This window comes from Acromyrmex echinatior, chromosome 18, assembly GCF_024713525.1.
Source record: "Acromyrmex echinatior isolate Ae372 chromosome 18, ASM2471352v2, whole genome shotgun sequence".
In the NCBI taxonomy this organism is placed as follows: Eukaryota; Metazoa; Arthropoda; class Insecta; order Hymenoptera; family Formicidae; genus Acromyrmex; species Acromyrmex echinatior.
In genome coordinates, this window is record NC_141869.1 from 4,318,127 (window position 1) to 4,335,306 (window position 17,180).

Sequence of the window (17,180 nt, forward strand, 5' to 3'; positions counted from 1 at the left end):
GGTACCGCTTTTGTAGCGCGAGCGGAACATATGGCGGGTCTCTAACATAACATAAGCCTCATCCGAATATACACGGGGGCCCCACCCACCTCATCGCATCCCTCGGAAAGCATACTTTCGACGCTGATCCTCTCGCGAGCAACGGTCACGCTCGATTTGGCGGTTTCGTGTTCGTGCGATTTTCACGGGTCGCAGGTAAAAGCCGGTCGGCGAGGATAATGATTTATCGGGCCCCGCTGGTGATGGTGGGATGGGAGCCCCCGGGGGGCCAGCGCAACGACTTCACCTCCACCTTGGCGGCACACAGGCTTTCCTTTTTATTTTATTAAGGCTCGGGGTTTGGCCCTGGCGTCGTTGCGGCCTCTTGAGAGAAGAGAATCCATTACGCCGATCGCGCGCCGCCTGGTCGGCGATATCTCTCTCATTTTTGCAGCGTGTAGCTCGTCAAAACGATCGGGGGCCGTCTCGATATATACAACGTGTTGTGCCAGATATCCCGCGAGACGTGCCGCAGGTCCCCCTACCGGGTGTTACATAAATCGGATCTCGCGAGCGCGAAAAACACAGCCGAATTTTGGCGAATGACGACGTGTAATTCATCGGGCCAAAATAATCAGCCTTGACGATCGGACGATCGGATCCGTTCAGCCGTATAGTTATCGGCCATTTAACCAATTAGAGATTACCATCTAGATATTTATACGATCAATTGGGATAATTGCGATAGCGAGGTAAACGAAGTATCGCGATGAATATTATTTTTATCGTTCAAAGATATCCGTGTTACATCATTATATAAGTCGGAGGTATATCATGAAGTTTCATAGTTATATGACTTTATACAGACATTTAGAAACTTTCTAAATTTCTACATAAGCGGAATGAATGATTTTTATTAAAATATAAAAATTGAGCCTGGATACTGCAGATCTGAAAATAATTTTCCTGGAGTAATTTTTAGATAATTATTTTGATGATCCAATAAAGTTATTTTCAGATCTTATATTTAGTTAAATTTCTAGATATTTTACATAACGAGAAACTTTTATATGTGACTTAAAAACTTTCTTACTTTTTAACTTAAAAATTTTGTTGTTCTAATCAAAATTTCATTAGAATAATTAAATTTTTATTAGAACAACAAAACTTTTAACCTACTTGATTTCCAAAAAAAAAATTCTTTCGTTTTTCTTACTTTTTAATTACAAAATTTTGATTAACGATAAACTTTTCAATTAAAAGGTAAGAAAATTTTTCTAAGTCACATATCATACAAAACATTTCTCTGAGTGCAGCAAAATCGTTCTTTAGAATATTTCTAAAATCTGTATAAAATTTTACGGTCTCTACTCTTTAAAAATGGATCAATGTATTATTACCGAAAAATAATAAATATTTGCTGATGATTACATCAGTTACAAGTGTAAACACTAAAGTCACTGATTCACTTTTAAAGAATAAATAATAAAATTCTTATCACAAATTTTAGAGTCTAAACAATTAAAATTCTTTAAATCGCAAAGATCTCCAATTCGTTCTTTCACCTTTTTTTTTGTTCACAATTTACATGTCAGGAGTTAAGCTGTCCCAGTGTTTTTAGAAAGTTCTTTCTTATTCCATCGGAAAGTATCATCGTATGTACCTAAATGTCTATTACTAAAAGCTGCATCCGGAGAAGCGCCAGTGCGACGGAAATCGTCCGGGTCGGCCGTGAAACGACAGCGAGGTATATTTACGGCCTGATATCCATTTGAAACTTTCTCACGTTTCGCGGTACAAATGACGATTCCGTGTTTCACGGCCACGCGACTAGGAAGCGGCGAGGTGATTTACAAGAGCGGTCCGTCGTTCGTTGTTTGTGCGTCAGCAACGAGCGATCCTTGAGTTCGAGGGACCTCGCTGGCTGTTTGTGCCTCATTACGCACGACCAGGCCCTCGACGAGAGTTCGCTCTTTTCCTTTCTCGAGAATCGTGATTCGCCAGTCGGCACGATGTACAACACATCGTGCACGATGACCGAAAAGGACAATACACGTGGCTTTTCTTCTTCCTCTTCCTTTCCCAGCGATAACGCACGTCGAGCCGCGCTTGATCTATGGATCTCTATCTTTACCGGCACCGACGATCACGATCGCGGAAGAGCGATGCCGTTCATCATTCCGTATGTTGATCGCGTTCGCTATCGGTGTTTTTCAATCAACATGGGACGAGACGCGATTGCGTCGTGTATTTCTCAAACGTTTAGCTATGCGCGAAATGAGAAGGAGATGAAATATTCCTATTATTCTAATTATCTAACATTCCAATTAGTCTAATTGCTTGTTCAACTAACAGTGATGGATATGAAATTATCTAATTAAATCTAAGAATAGAATTTTAAACAGTTGAAAAATATTAACATAAATACTTCTTGTCTTTTTTTCCTGATTTGCTTCCTCATTCTCTTTGATGAAATAGAAATAATAATAATATTTAATTACACGGAAAAAAAAACGCGGTTTTACTGAAGTATTTAAATATTTAGCAAGATACAGATCTAAAAGTAATTTTATTGAAGCCTTACAAAATAATTATGTAGGAATTTCAAATATGTTAAGCAGTGCTGCAAAGTGCAAGTTTTAACATTTTAGCAAAATTTGAATTTTACATAATATATTTTGATTAATAGTTCAAATAAAATTACTTTTTAATTTCTAATTTTAAAATTATCTATCTAAATTTTTAGATACGTCAGCAAAACCATTCTTTCCATATAGATAGAGATCTAGAAATAATTTAGGATTATATAAAATTAATTATATACATTGCTTAAACGCTCTCGATGACGTTGCTGCAAAAAGTTTTAATATTCTAACAATCAATTTGAGCGTCCAAAATAATTATTTTGATAGTTGAAATAAAATTATTTCTAAATCTATATCCAATTAAATTTTTAAATATTTATGAACAAAACCGTTCTTTTCGTGTAGATTCTATTTTGAGATCTTTAACTAAATTTGCTAACTAATATTATTTATTATACTGATAAAAATGTCGAGAATAAGAATTATATTGGTTCGATGCTTCTCGCATCGTATATTCTTACAAATAAAAGAATCTTTGACACATCCTTCTTAAAGTCATATTACAATTCCACATAAAAAATTTATGTCAAAAAATCGAATTTGCAAACGCAGTTTGATAAAATTATTGTATGTGCGACATCGCAAGTGCACGGGCGAGAATCGAGGTCGGAATTCCGGCGAATCGAGATTTCGAAGCTCAATCCGCTCTTCCAATCTGCGCACGCGGCGCAATTGCGAACCGGAGAGCATTCGGTGAGCGATTAGCGTGATACGGTCTTTATGCGGTTTGTCACGCAGGAGCTATCGAGCTGCTCGTATGCGTAGTTGCGTGCGTGCGCGCGCGCGCATATGTACACACGGCGAACGACGACGCGCATATAGCCCAGAGCGATGTACACGCACGCGATCGCTTGCCTCTCCGTCAAGTTCTCGTGAAGGCCACCACCATGTAGCGAGTTGAGATGCGAGTGTGTCTCTCGGACTCGGCCTTGGTCACCCGCTTCCGTCAGCTGCGGGCTAATTGTGAATAACGTGTCGATACGCAGGCACGCACGCACGTGCATGTGCACGCACTCACGCACGCACGCACGGCCGAACCTCAGGGCCTCGATTCCGTGACAAGGAGCGGCGAGGAGCCTTTCCGTGTCGCGCCTGTTTCTTTGTAGCGTAATGTCGGAAATTATGCCGAAACGGGAGCAGCCGCTCGCTTTATTACGGGTGTCGTGTCTCTCCCACTTCGTTTTACCTTCGTTCTGTACATTCGCCTTTTTTTCCACACACACACATAAGCGCTCTCTCCGCGCTCTTGGCGATGCTGGATCGATGGCAAGGAAATGAGAGAGAGAGAGAGAGAGAAAAAAGAAGAAAGATATGTCGACCCGCATTCGTCGCATCCCACATTCAACGTGATTCGAACGTCGTCTTTCGATTCCGGGTCGTGTCTGTCTAATGCGAAGATCGCGGTCAATTCGATGTATCATAGGCTGAAAATCACACGTGATCAGATGTCGAGTAAAATGTACGGGTATCGATATATATGACTCATGAGATTCTCTTTCGACGTAGTAATATTTTCAGACGAGCTCTTAGGTCGGTATTTATAGTCGGTTCTTACATTTAAGACCGCCTTAAGTATAGTCTTAAGATGTCGTAAGTCAATCAAAACTCTGACATGATCTAAAATATTAATAAACTTTGACATTTATCGCGGCGAAATATTGCCGCAATATCGATAGGAAATTATCTTATGGGATTACTCATTATCGATGTAGGAGAAACCTACGCTGAATATAAGAATTTCCTAAAAATATTAATTAAATAAAAATAACAAATTAATTAAACCAAAATCCGTTTCTGATTTCTCTGTTACAGACGAAAAAGAACAATCCCAACCGCATCAAGAGACCCATGAACGCTTTCATGGTCTGGTCGCAGATGAGGCGCAGAGAGATTTGCGAGAAACAACCAGATATGCATAATGCTGAGATCAGTAAAAGTCTAGGGAAAGAATGGAAGTTATTACCAGAGATAGAGAAAAAGCCTTACAGAGAAGAGGCCGAGCGACTTAGGAAGATGCATCAGAAAGAGTATCCAAATTACAAATACCGACCCAGGAAGAAGACTTCGAAACCTGCTGAGATTTTGAAGGCAAAAGAGAGGAAAAGAACGCGGAAATCGGTGTCTCTATCGTTGTCGTCGCCGTCACTACCGCCTTCTCCATCGTCGTCATCATCGATGTTGTCGACGCCGTCAAACAGCCCGGCCTCGATGCTCGCCAGCTCATCCTTGTCACCGCTGTCGCCGGTTTCCGCGGCACCCGCTGCTAGTCACGCTGCCAGGACCAGAAATGATAACAATAACAATACCCGACAGCAGATGCTGAAGAAACCGATAAAAAAGCTTCAATCGAGTCTTAAACCGATGTCCAGGTCGAACTCAAAACACGTCGAACTGACTTTGGAGACCCTGGAAACGCCACATCATATGCTACGCTCTGATGTGGATTACAACTCGGCACCGTTATCAATTCCCGGCAAGGTGCCCACCAGCCCGACCTGCGACACCCCCGATTCGCCCGAGTCCGCCTTCTACGAGGAGAGTTACAACTCCGAGAACGTTATCAACAACAACGCGATCTGCAATATTGCTCCTAAGATCAAGCAGGAACCAAAAGTAGAACTGAGAGAACCGAAGGTGGAGCCAAAGTCGGAATTGGATGAAATGAGTTTCGCCTCGAAAGACATAATTCTGGCGTCCGTAGACCTGCCGTCGACAATGCGACCGGACAATCATGGTTACTGTCACACGAATTTGACTTCCGCTGTTCGGCAGATGAATTTCCAAGTGAAGCGGGAACCCACGCAGCCCACGATGATGAACGCCGTTGTCCCGATGACGATGCTTCAGTCGCCAGTGTCCATCATGTCGTCCGTCCTTGCAACGCCGACGACGGGCATCACGGGAGGTGCCATCGACGACTGTCTTCTCACGGATGAGACTCTCATTAGCAACATCGGTCGTCATCCGGTTAACCTCGAGGAACTTATTAACAGCTTTCCACATCTCTCCGATCAAACATTAACCGAACTATCGTCCGACATCGAGATGGATAGTTTGACATTGCCGGATTTAGAGTTTAATCGTAATGAGGAGATTATGTCTATACTCAATACTGACGAATGGAACGCCGAGTCCTACTGAAAAGTCAAGAGAGAAAACGAAAATGGAAGAGGAAGATAAACAGAATGCGCATTATTGGTTTGTATGGAGCGTTTTCATGCATAAAGACAGATAATCGCGTTACAAATAATTGTCCTCCACGTTGCTCGAGGACACCAGCAGAGAATTCATTCGCCATGTTCCGCATGAACCGATTGACAAAGATCTTGACCGAAACGCATCGACGTGGTGCGCGAAGTAGATAACGCGTATTATCACGATCGTTATCAATATTTCTTTCACACGGATCGCACGCTCGAGTTCATTTTGAACGAATTATCATTCGCTATCGCGCGTCTTCGTCTTTTGTATTTGTCGCTAGAGTAGACGCGCTACTCTTCGAATATACGAGTGTTTTTTTTTTTCGGCCGGCGCGCGTCGTGGCTTTCCGTGTTGTGCTTCGTGCAATTCAAATCTGCACGATCAATCGTTAGATCAGAAAGTGACCTTTCGAAGGAAAAATGTACGATCGTTTGATTTCCAGTTAGCTTCTAATATAACAATATTTGTGGGTAACAAAAACCTGCAATTAGCATATATAAAAATGAATCCAAGAGATACGGCATTACGTGGCCTTTATCAGTTTTTATCTTTTCTTTTTAAAAATCCGCGAAAAATATCCCGAATTCTTGCTCGATATTTCGTTGAGTAGAAATCGGGAAATGGTCAGCGCCTAATAGATTAATTAATAGACTCCGATTCGCGGATGTGATTTTGATTGGACGATTGTCGCAACGCACATCGTCTTTGATATTTTGATTCATATGAAAATATATAAAAAAAAATACTTTTTTTGAATTTTTCGTACGAACCAATATATCAAAATTCAGCCAATGTATCAAAATTTTTCGAGATCTAAAGCGATCAAGTCTTCGTTAATTCTTTATTTGTATTCGAAAATCAGCACGGCGTAAGATTAATCAGCTCAGCTGACGAATCATCTGTGCCGGCATTAACATCGATTACTGAGAAGAAAAAGACAAACGTTAGCCACGACGCGTAACGGTTTCGAGATTTTTCTTTTTTTGTATATGTACTGTAGTATACTTTTGTATGAAGTTAGATATAAGCGTAGGCGGGCGGTTGAGTTCGCGTGGTTTAGAAGTTTTCAATTGATAATTCATTGATATGAAAAACATGTCCGTCATGATACAAAATTCTTCGTCTTTGTGCGAATTGCAGCCGCCCGTTTTTTGTTGTATATATCGAAACTGTATTTAGTAGAATATAATATATATTAAAAGTATAAGTAAATCCATCTCTAACCATGATATGAATGACGCACGCATTTTATGTGACATCGGTGTCTCTTTCCGATTCCGTTAAAATTAGTTAAAAAGATTTAAAATTAAAATTAAAATTGAGATTTTTATTTAATTTGATAAAAAAAAATTATCTGAAAAATTATTTATTGAATAAAAATAAAGTATATTAATGTACATATATATATATTTTAATATAAACGAAATTATATCCTGGTTAAACTTAATGTATTTAAATTAAATTAAAATGTTACATCAAATTTAATCAAAATATATCCTATTTTTCATTATTTAAAGCAAAAGGAGGCTTGTGCTTATTTATGTCTCTTTTACTTTTTATTATTATTACGCTCAGTGCAAATTTCTTGGGTTTTTAAATTAAGATGTAATAAGATAAATTAAGATATTAAAATCAAAATCGGAAAGAAAGTTATGATTTTATTTCAACATTTTATTTATACTTGTCTTGTACATACATAAGCACAATCAGAAAATGGAACGATCAAAGTGCAAAAAAGGAATTATATTAGTTCAAAAAAAATTAAAAATTGCAAAATTGTTTTCGTTGTTCGGTCTATTTAAAAAAAAAATAATAATAAGAAAGTCGATTATTAATCGATTTAAATAAGTTATGCAATATTTAAAAATCTTAAAAACTTTCGACGAGAATATGAAACGGATAAAGGAAGAACATCGATTGATATAATGTGCGTGCGTGCATTGCTTCATGAAAAATATATATACACTACCGTTCATATAAGTTTTCGGACATTTAAAAAAAAAAAAATAAAACATTCTTGCGCAATTTTCTTTTATTTTGGCAGCAACTGCAATAACAATATTAATTATCACAGATTGATAAGTTATCAGAAAACTTACAATTTTTTCTCATAAAAAATCCTTCTTTTGCTTTGATTACAGCTTTATATTTTGGATTTTATGTTAATTAATTTTTCAAGCGTACTTAATGATCTCCAGATACTTTAGAAATACTGTCAGAATTATAGTACTGTATTTTTCTCATCCATTTGTTATTTAGAGAGATTTTTCGAGAAAAATTATAAGTTTTTCAAATACATATCAAACAGTGAGATATTTTTGTCATTTTATAATTAAAAAGATCAACTTATGTTGCTAAAATAAAAAAAAAATTGTATAAGAATGTTTTATTTTATTTTTAAAGGAGTCTAAGAGCTTATAAACGATAGTATACATACATAAATATATATAAATGTTGAAGAGTGAATAATGCGTGAGACACCGTTACGTTGACGATAGTCGTTGCGCCCTCCCGCGAAAAATGGTGAAGCGATCGGCAGGAATCGATCCCCAAGTACTCCCTCGACAAAATCAAGACTCTCGTCACCGAACAAATAAAACGCGGAAGGATAATTGTACGCCCAGTCACGATCGATCGGACATGATTAATCTTGTCGAGTTTGCCGAGTTGATGTTGAATGAATGTGATCGACGTGACGCAAAGTGACGAGATGTACTTTTAGAGAATTTGCTCAGATAATTGTTGTCGGGTATCCCTCGAGATATCCTTAAAGATTTCATTAGATGTTGCTTTCTCCGAACGTATGTCCCAGGAAGGAAAAAAAAAATGATAGAAAAGAGAAATTCGTACTTTCGATGGGACTACGTTTGGGAAAAAAATCGTCGAGTAGAGGCAAGGCATATCGCTTCGATTGGAAACGGTCCCACCGGGAGGATAACAATGCGAGTCTGTTTTTCTCCGATCGGTCGTGTGCATGATCACCGACGTTAGATCTAGCGGTTATGATCCATCATCGGTATATCGAGCAAGCGAGATCGGAGTAAGCCACGCTCGGCTGGTCGCACGATTATCGATATATCAAACACTTGATCTCATAGTCTCCAATAATTACAAATTACATTTATGTTTGCGTAGCGATTAATTTTCAATTGTTCGTAAACGGTGATTATATCTATAGTCACACCATCAGTGAATTCACTATCGCCCGTCTTTTGTTCTTTTCTTTTTACTTCTCTTGGTAAGATTCAAACGCTGCTCTTTGCAATGTAGCAGCTCTTACGTTGCTGTTATTCTCACTATTCGTATTAACATTGTTATATATATATATATATATATATATATATATATGTATATATATATAAATATATATAAATATCTATGATTATTATTAATATTATTACTTTTATTGTAATTACAATTATCATAATTATTATTTTTATTATTATTGTCTTTATCAATTCTATCGCTATTATTACTGATATTATCATTATTATTCATATTTGCTATACCGTCAATCGCGAAAAAAAGGATTGGATTCGGCGAACACAGCGTGAAAAAAAAAACGAGCGAGCGCCTCCGACACAATGCGTGTGGAGTACGCGATCCTTAAAACTTGAGGGAAAAAAATGAAAAAAAAATTAATTTTTGATCGGCGAGCAAAATAAGTTGCTCTGTGCGAATTATAGCTCATAAATTCTGTTTATCTGCTTCCTTCTCTTTCCTTTCTTTTTTTATTTCACCAACACGTAGGCGAGCGTCATATGTAATACTGCGCCAGCCAATTAGTGCCCCAATTAATCGCAAACAGCGCTTTTTTTATTTTCTTTTCGATTTTTCTCGAGAGAAACGATCGCCGTAACTGGTCGTTTTCTTTAAAGGGCGAACGACGTGCTTGGAAAGGAAAGGAAAGAGAAGGAATTAAAAGAAACCGGATGTAATACTGAGAAAAAGAGAATAAAATACAAAGAAAATACAGTGCCTATCACTCCGGTCTGGAAACTCTCGTACAAAAATCATATACAGGGCCAAGAGGAACAAAGTATAATGTTAGTGTTGATAGCTATTTACATGAAAGCGCAATAAAAATTATTACGATACAATTGCTCCGAAATTCTCGTCTCCTTTACTAAGGTTCTCAGGAAGTTTCAGGAAGATGATCAGACTCGGTCCTCGCGAAACGGGCAGAGATCGAAATCGGGCAGGATTACCGTAATGGTGAAGGAAACGAAAGGGAGAGCCGTTGCTCTAGGAGCGAATGATCTTTCACGAGTAAAAACAGGCTGTGTCGATTCTAAAGTTGTTAAACGCTTCTTCGCGGACAGCATTACATATCAAGCCGCGTTAATGCCATGCTCGTTCACCGCTCGTAGCTACCACAAGGACGCATTCGCGACGTGCGTCGCGATGCGTCAAACGCAACAGAGAACTGCCAGCGATATCGCGTGATATCTGCGTCGAAGAATAATTAATGTCTCGGTGATTAAAAAGATAAATAGATAAATAAATTTTTGTTCCATCGTAACGCACATCGAATAACGTTCAAGGTGATTTTTGAAGAAATCCAAACCCCGTACAACACTAAACTTGTAAACAACGATGTTACAACGTTTGCAATGTTATTACAATATTGCTGGAACGTTTGTAATGTTGCTGTAATATTGTTGGAATAATCTGTGCTGTATGGAAATCGGAATATTGAATCGTTAACACCACGCGAACATTTCTTATTTAACTTTCAAACGTTAAAATCATTGCGAGGTTGTTCCAAATTAATAATTCAAGTTTAGAATTAGAACAACGGACCTTTAAACTTTCGAAACTGTCCAAGCTTTAAGGCTTTAGGCGCGCGTCTGAAAGTGGCGCAGGATGGTTACAATGAGCGAGGAGCAAAGGGGGGGGGGGGAAGGGGAAAGGGAACACCAGTTCAGATATCGTAAATTACTCGAGCAATTTGCAGCCGAGTGCACACGACGACGAAGGGCACTTGTGCAAACAGAGAGCGATGAGCGAAAGAGCACGGGAAACTGACTCCTCGGGACCGGCCGAACGGAGCGCGAGCCACCTTTTAATTCGCCCCCCTCTCCACCCCGCGACTTGCTCTGCAGCTTTATGAAAGCCATTGTTCCCGCGAGAGATCGACGATAAGTACGCAAATACGCATCGTTACGTACATTAGCTCGATCATACGCGTGCACACAGAAAAATATCATTTTATTACTAAGAAAAGTGATTTAGTCAATTTACTTCCTTCTTTTTAACTGATGGTTATCATTAATAAATCGATTTTCTTGCTAATCTTAAAATATACTTATTATAAATTTTCGAAAAATTCATTATGTGCTCAAAAGAAGAATTTATTTTCTTTCGAAAAATATTATAATACTGATCGAAGAAGCACCTTTATATAATAAGCACACCGAATTTGTAATTTAATTTTTAATTTAATAATCTTCTTGAGTAAAACTCATTACTCTTTAAAAGTCTAAATTTAAAAGTCTATTTTATAGATAATCACTGATAAATCAGTGAAATTCAATTGAAAAGAAAAGAACGTTCGAGGTTTAATAATAATCGAAATACCGATACTTGCACATCGGTTCCAATCTTTCAATATCGTGTACATTGAATTTGTACACTAAAGCAAAATTAGTTAGGTTAGTGATTTCACGTTTCATTCACTGATTACCAATGACATACTAGGACTGATGTCAGTGATTATCCACTGATTCAAATTTAGAGAGTAAGATTCAAACCTCATCTTGAATAAATTTGATGCTTGTGACAAGCTTATGATAGATTTGCGAATATATGAATTTTTGAAGTACTTGAAACAAAGTAACTATTATGCGCATACAATACGTATTTTTCTGTGTGCGTGTGCGTGTGTGTGTGTGTGAGGATTTCTCTCTTTCTCGTGGGGCTACGATCGTGACGGGTGCGCATTCGGACGAAGAGCCGTTCTTGTGAACTCACATCGGAGCGTGACGAATGGCAAGGATTGTGAAGCGGGAGTTTGAAGCAACCTTGACAGAAACCTGATAATGATTCGCGTAAATAAACCGCGAATCATTACCGTGCTAAGAAACGATAAGCGAAGTATCGATCGATTTACGAGCGGCTGTAGAAAATTGAAAAAACGAGAAAAAAACACGGTGCACCATTTGTCGCGAAGATTTTCCTTCTGACGTAAATCAATATGCATTCATTATATACAACAACATGCACATTTCTGCTTAGAAAAAGTTGTTTGGCACACATGAAGAACTCGCGCGCTCGATCGTTTCTGTCTGTCCCAAGTTTTTTTTATAACTGTTCGCGAATTAACGACCGGCGCTTATTTAGATTATTCGTCAGATAAAAGAAAAAAAAAAAAAAATTCTTTTCGTCCAAACACGCGTTCGTTACGATCGTAATTTTGCATCGTGCTTAGTGGAAGAGGCAGGGAAGCGTGTCCGTTCGGCGGACGGGAGCGGGAATTTCGTATGCGAGCGGGTACAACAGCGAGATACCTAAATCGAATGGATATATATTGCAGAAGCGACCAAACAAGAAAAAAAAAAGGAAAAAAAAAAAGAAAGAGAGGAAGTTAACGAACGAGTTACAAAGTATATGGGATGGGGATACGTAGCTGTATGTTAAAAGAGAAAAAGAATTCGCGCAGCGCCGCGAAGAAAGCGAGACGATGCCGACTTGCGTTTTGCTTTCACGTAGATTTATCGAAATGTTATCGAGAGGGTCTCTCGTATTCCCGTCTTGTGCCGAAGAGACGCACGTTTTACACGGCGAGAGACGGGAACGTGGGAAAACTCTGGATTTAGTGCTTCCACCAAACTCTATCCAGCTGAGATTTCTCTTAATTTCCCCCCCCTTTGAACGCAGATTGCGTTATATACGTTTGCTTCGCGGTGGTGCTTTGTAAAAAGGTAATTAAACTTCGCGAGATGTATTCCCATCGATTATTTCCAATTCAGACACTTGTACGGGATTATTTTGTACACGTAAAAAAAAAAAAAAAAAAAAAAAAAGAAGAGACACGCAAGTCACTCGAGTCACTGCAGATCCGTTTTGTGGTTGCGTTCGGATTTACTTGCTTTCTTCGCATCGCAACCGCCTTCTATCCTTAACGAATGTCGTCGGTATAACTTGGAGAGCCGCGAGCTTTCTTTCACTGTCTGATCTCTAATAATAGTTATGTACCAGATATCGCGTTTCGCATATAGATGTTAGGACTCGTCTCGAGAATGGGGGAGAGGGGCAAACACGCGTGCACTTTCCACCCGATACAAATTGCTGCTCAAATAAATCGTAAGCCGCGACTCGACACACGCACCTCGAAGTCGCACCGACGACATTATCTCCGTGTTGCGATTAGGGTTTTTCAATTTTTACAAAACTTCATCGAGTAACACGTAACTTAGGCGCGCACGCCCTCGCGGACACTCGAATCGAACAGTATCCTGCGATCGATTTTGCACTGTAATAATGCACTACAGCAGCGTCCAAACTTTCAACGATAATTGATCGCTGTTGAGCGCATATTTTCGCCTCAATTTAATACGAAACACCTGAACCGCTCAATCCGTCGAAATTGTCCAACCTGAACAGATATTAATTTCTCAATCTTATTTTTAAAACAAGAAAAATTGAAATACGATTGAAGTTAATCATGTAAAAATGATATTTATGATTATACTGACTCGATTCGGATGCCAGCCAGGGCGTGCGCATGTACTCGTATATATAATATATACATATATACATATATGTGTATGAACGACTCGACAAATAGATGTGTAGTAGTTTCTAACAAATTCTTAGCGTGTATATATGTCCAATTGAGAGCGTTGTGGAACGAGAAGAAGAGGTTTTTTGATATATTTCGAGATTGCGCTTCGATGGGCTACAAAGTTACATTTGGTGTACGTGATAAGGTTTATTGAGAGCCATTATTTACGGTTAACGTGTAATATCTATATTGATCGGATAATGCATTCGTGTACCTTAGGCGTTTGTCGCGTGACGTGTAATCGCTTGTATCGATATGTATCGAGGATGGGGGAGGGGGGGGCAGGTTTTTCGCAGGTTTCTCTTTCTTCCGTAAAGACCGGTACAGATCACTTCCTCGATGCTACGTGTTATCGTTGTTCCAAGAGGGAAAGTAAAAACAAAAAAACGAATGCAAAAGTGCAGCCTTTCGCGTGAGAAAAAGGGAGAGAGAAAGGAAGTACACCAAAGTGCAATATTCCGCGAAGGCAAACGGTTAGCTCTGAAATAGAAATCACCTTTATCGAGATACGTAACGCGCTGAAAAAAACCTGATTTCAGCCGACACGTCTATTTTTCATGGCCGAAGGGCCGATATACTGTGAAAGCGAGAAGAAAGGAGCAACACTTTCGATGAGGAAGAAGAAGATGCCGTAAATTTTTCCACGATATTTTTACACGAACCCGTATCTCGCAATAACCGATCGATTCTCAACTTTCTCGCGATGAAAAGGGAGAAAAAGTCAGGATCTTTTGTTTCTCTCGTGTCTTTTTAATTGTCGCCGTTTTGTTGCGTCGCTTGGTCGTTTCCGTTTCTTTTTCTCCTTACGTGAGACGGAAAAGAAATCAATTTTCGTCGAAGAGATCGTCAATTTTTCGCTTACTTTCTTGTTTCTATACATTCTCTGTATGCGTTTCTTTGCCGAAAGCATTGTGGAGCGTTTGTACGACAAAAGAAATATATTCATGCGCTTCTAAGTTATATATCGTAGCTTTTAAGTTGCAGCATATACATAATAAGAAAGAAGCAGATAGACGATAAACGACTAACTTTAAATACCACTGTACATTTGTATTTAGTAATCTTGTTTATAATACATTATAACATTATTATATTGTTATTAAGTATCCGATTTGTATCATTTTTTATCGAAATTATTAAAAAATAACTTAAAAATAATCCAAGTGGTTTCGTTAATTTGCGAAACGATTACATTCCACGACCGATCCTTTCACATCATCCGTTCAGTCATCGTTTTCAGCATTAATTAACCTTCGAGCGGCCCCGGGACGTGGAACGCATCTGATTATGGCATCTCTGCTTCGTGGAAGAAACGGGCGATCTAAATGTAACAGCTGCTGTAATTCTTTTCTTTTTTCTTTTTTCACTCTCAAGTCAATTATTGTCAGTCTATTGGGATTTCATTCCGCAGAAATAATTAATAATAAGAAAAGTTCAAAAAGACAATCTCGTGGAAAGGAGATACAAAAAGATGGTCATGTATCTTGGATGGGCATCGTCAACGGTGCCCTGTTTGCGTGACTTTTCAAGACCCAAAACTTGCCCGAGGCTTATAAAGTAGCTCAATTGTAAATTGCGTTCGTTTCTTCAGTCGACCAACAGCCTGCTGAATTGCGAAGCAATCGAGAATTCAATTTGCCGAAGGCACGTCCCATCGCGGTTTCGACGACACAGGTCTTCGAGGTAAGTAATCGATAACGCAGAGGAGAGAAGGCTGGAAGAGGGGAATTCTCCAGAGGAAATGTGAGGCGTGAAAAAGAAGAAAAAAAAGAAAGGGAAAACGACGAGGACTCGCGGCCGTTCGCGCGTCGTTCTCTCCTTGGGATTTCTTCCCTGAGTGGAGAGTTGTCGCGTCTCGTTCTCCCCGGCTCATCGGCGTTGATAATAACGCGCAGTACGCTATTAATAGCGCGGGCCTCGCGATCGCGGCGTGGAAACGTGCCGCGCTTTCGATTTCATCCTATCACCGCCTGTATGCAGTCATCCGCCCTTTTCTCCGCCGACCAAGGCCTCTGGTGTCGAGCCGCATCGCGGTGGCCGAGTAATCTCCGATTGCCAAAGCGCGGCTCGGGCACGAAGCGCGATAACGGCCGTTATTTTACGATATTGTTATCTAAGACTCAGTCAGCATCAAAGTACCTTTTTCATGTTGACGCTCGACACGCTCACTTTTACAAAATAGGTTACACTATCAAAGCTGCGATGGTGGCTTTGGATCAGTAATTTTGACCTGCCTTTTGCGTATTTCTACGTCTTTGTATATTTCGTATGCTAATGAATGTGTATAAGGACACAATAATTTAAATTAAATTAAATTAAATTAAAGTTGACGCTGACAGTGAAAAATGCATGAAAATGATGTAAGAATCCATGTATATAGAGTCCAATCGTGGAAACTTCAATCTTGAACTGAATGCTCTAAATAAATTCAACTTCTAGCGTCAGACTAAAGTCACGTGATCACGCTGACGTTGCTTTTCAGTATCTTAAGAAATGGAATTCAGACCGCTTTGCGATCCTTCATGTATCCGAGGCACGTCAATTCTGCTGCGAGACCAAATTTCATCCCTTTTCCAGTTCATTCTTGTTATAAGCAAAAAGCATTGAATGTTTTCCCTATAGCACAGAAGGTTGCAGTAACATTGCTGTAACATTTTCAATGTTATTGTAATATGTTATTGTTATTGGAACCTTGCAATATTGCCGGAATAATGTATGGGTTTCCATTTAGTGGCATTGATACGAACTCTTATCATTCTTGCTTTCTTGAAATTCAATAAATAAAAAAGAAGATAGTGTATTATGGCACTCCATTTACATTTCATTTAATCCTTAGATACTTAAACTAATTAAACCTACGTAATGACTAAACTAGATTAACTCAGGTTTCCCACAGTTTTCTTTGAAACACAGCGGCGTCTCTGAAAACATTTTAGACACTTCAAAAAATGATACTAGAAACTTTTATTGTCATTATTACATACTGCTAATTTGATCGGAACAAAAATTAAAACAAAACAATCACACGTATGGAAATCTAAGTTATCCTCGGTTAGATATTTAAAAGATAATAGCTTGATTAATAAATCTTCAAATTTAACTTTACGATTACATTCATCAAAGTATTGTTCTATCGATTCTAAACTCAAAAATACGAAATGTTTATTACTTAACTTAATCGCCGTCAGATCAAATGCTTCAGACGATACATCGCGGTCGCGGGGGCGAGCGTTTCCACGATTGGACTCGTCGTTTACTGCGGTACAGAAAATAAATATTTTCCGAGTGCGATTTCTTTTTCGGTTGGCGCGATGATTGAAATAACACTCCCGCGGCTGTGTTTTCCTTCGTTTAGTCGATACGTTACCACCGTCGCAGCGGACGCGTATTTTTGGAGCCGCGCGTCGGCGTGCCGGCTCGATGCAGCCTGAGATACGCTCGAACGCGGAGGACTCCCATCCGAATTGACTATTAACAAGATTGTTATTAATAGCGAATCGTGTCGATTCGTGCTAATAAAAATGTCACGGCGTATCGCTTTCAGCGACGCCGCGAATGTTTTTTCAAAG

The 17,180-nt window shown here is 39.1% G+C and overlaps 1 protein-coding gene across 1 annotated transcript in view; it reads left to right on the top strand.

Moving 5' to 3' along the window:
- Nucleotides 1–14,769, top strand: part of LOC105144873 (Sox box protein 14) — a 31,943-nt gene extending 17,174 nt beyond the window's left edge. The window contains exon 2 of the mRNA XM_011054084.2: nucleotides 4,437–14,769. Within this exon, the coding sequence (XP_011052386.1) occupies nucleotides 4,437–5,765 (1,329 nt within the window). The 3' untranslated portion in view covers nucleotides 5,766–14,769. The remainder of the gene's footprint in view (nucleotides 1–4,436) is intronic.
- Nucleotides 14,770–17,180: the final 2,411 nt, after the last annotated feature.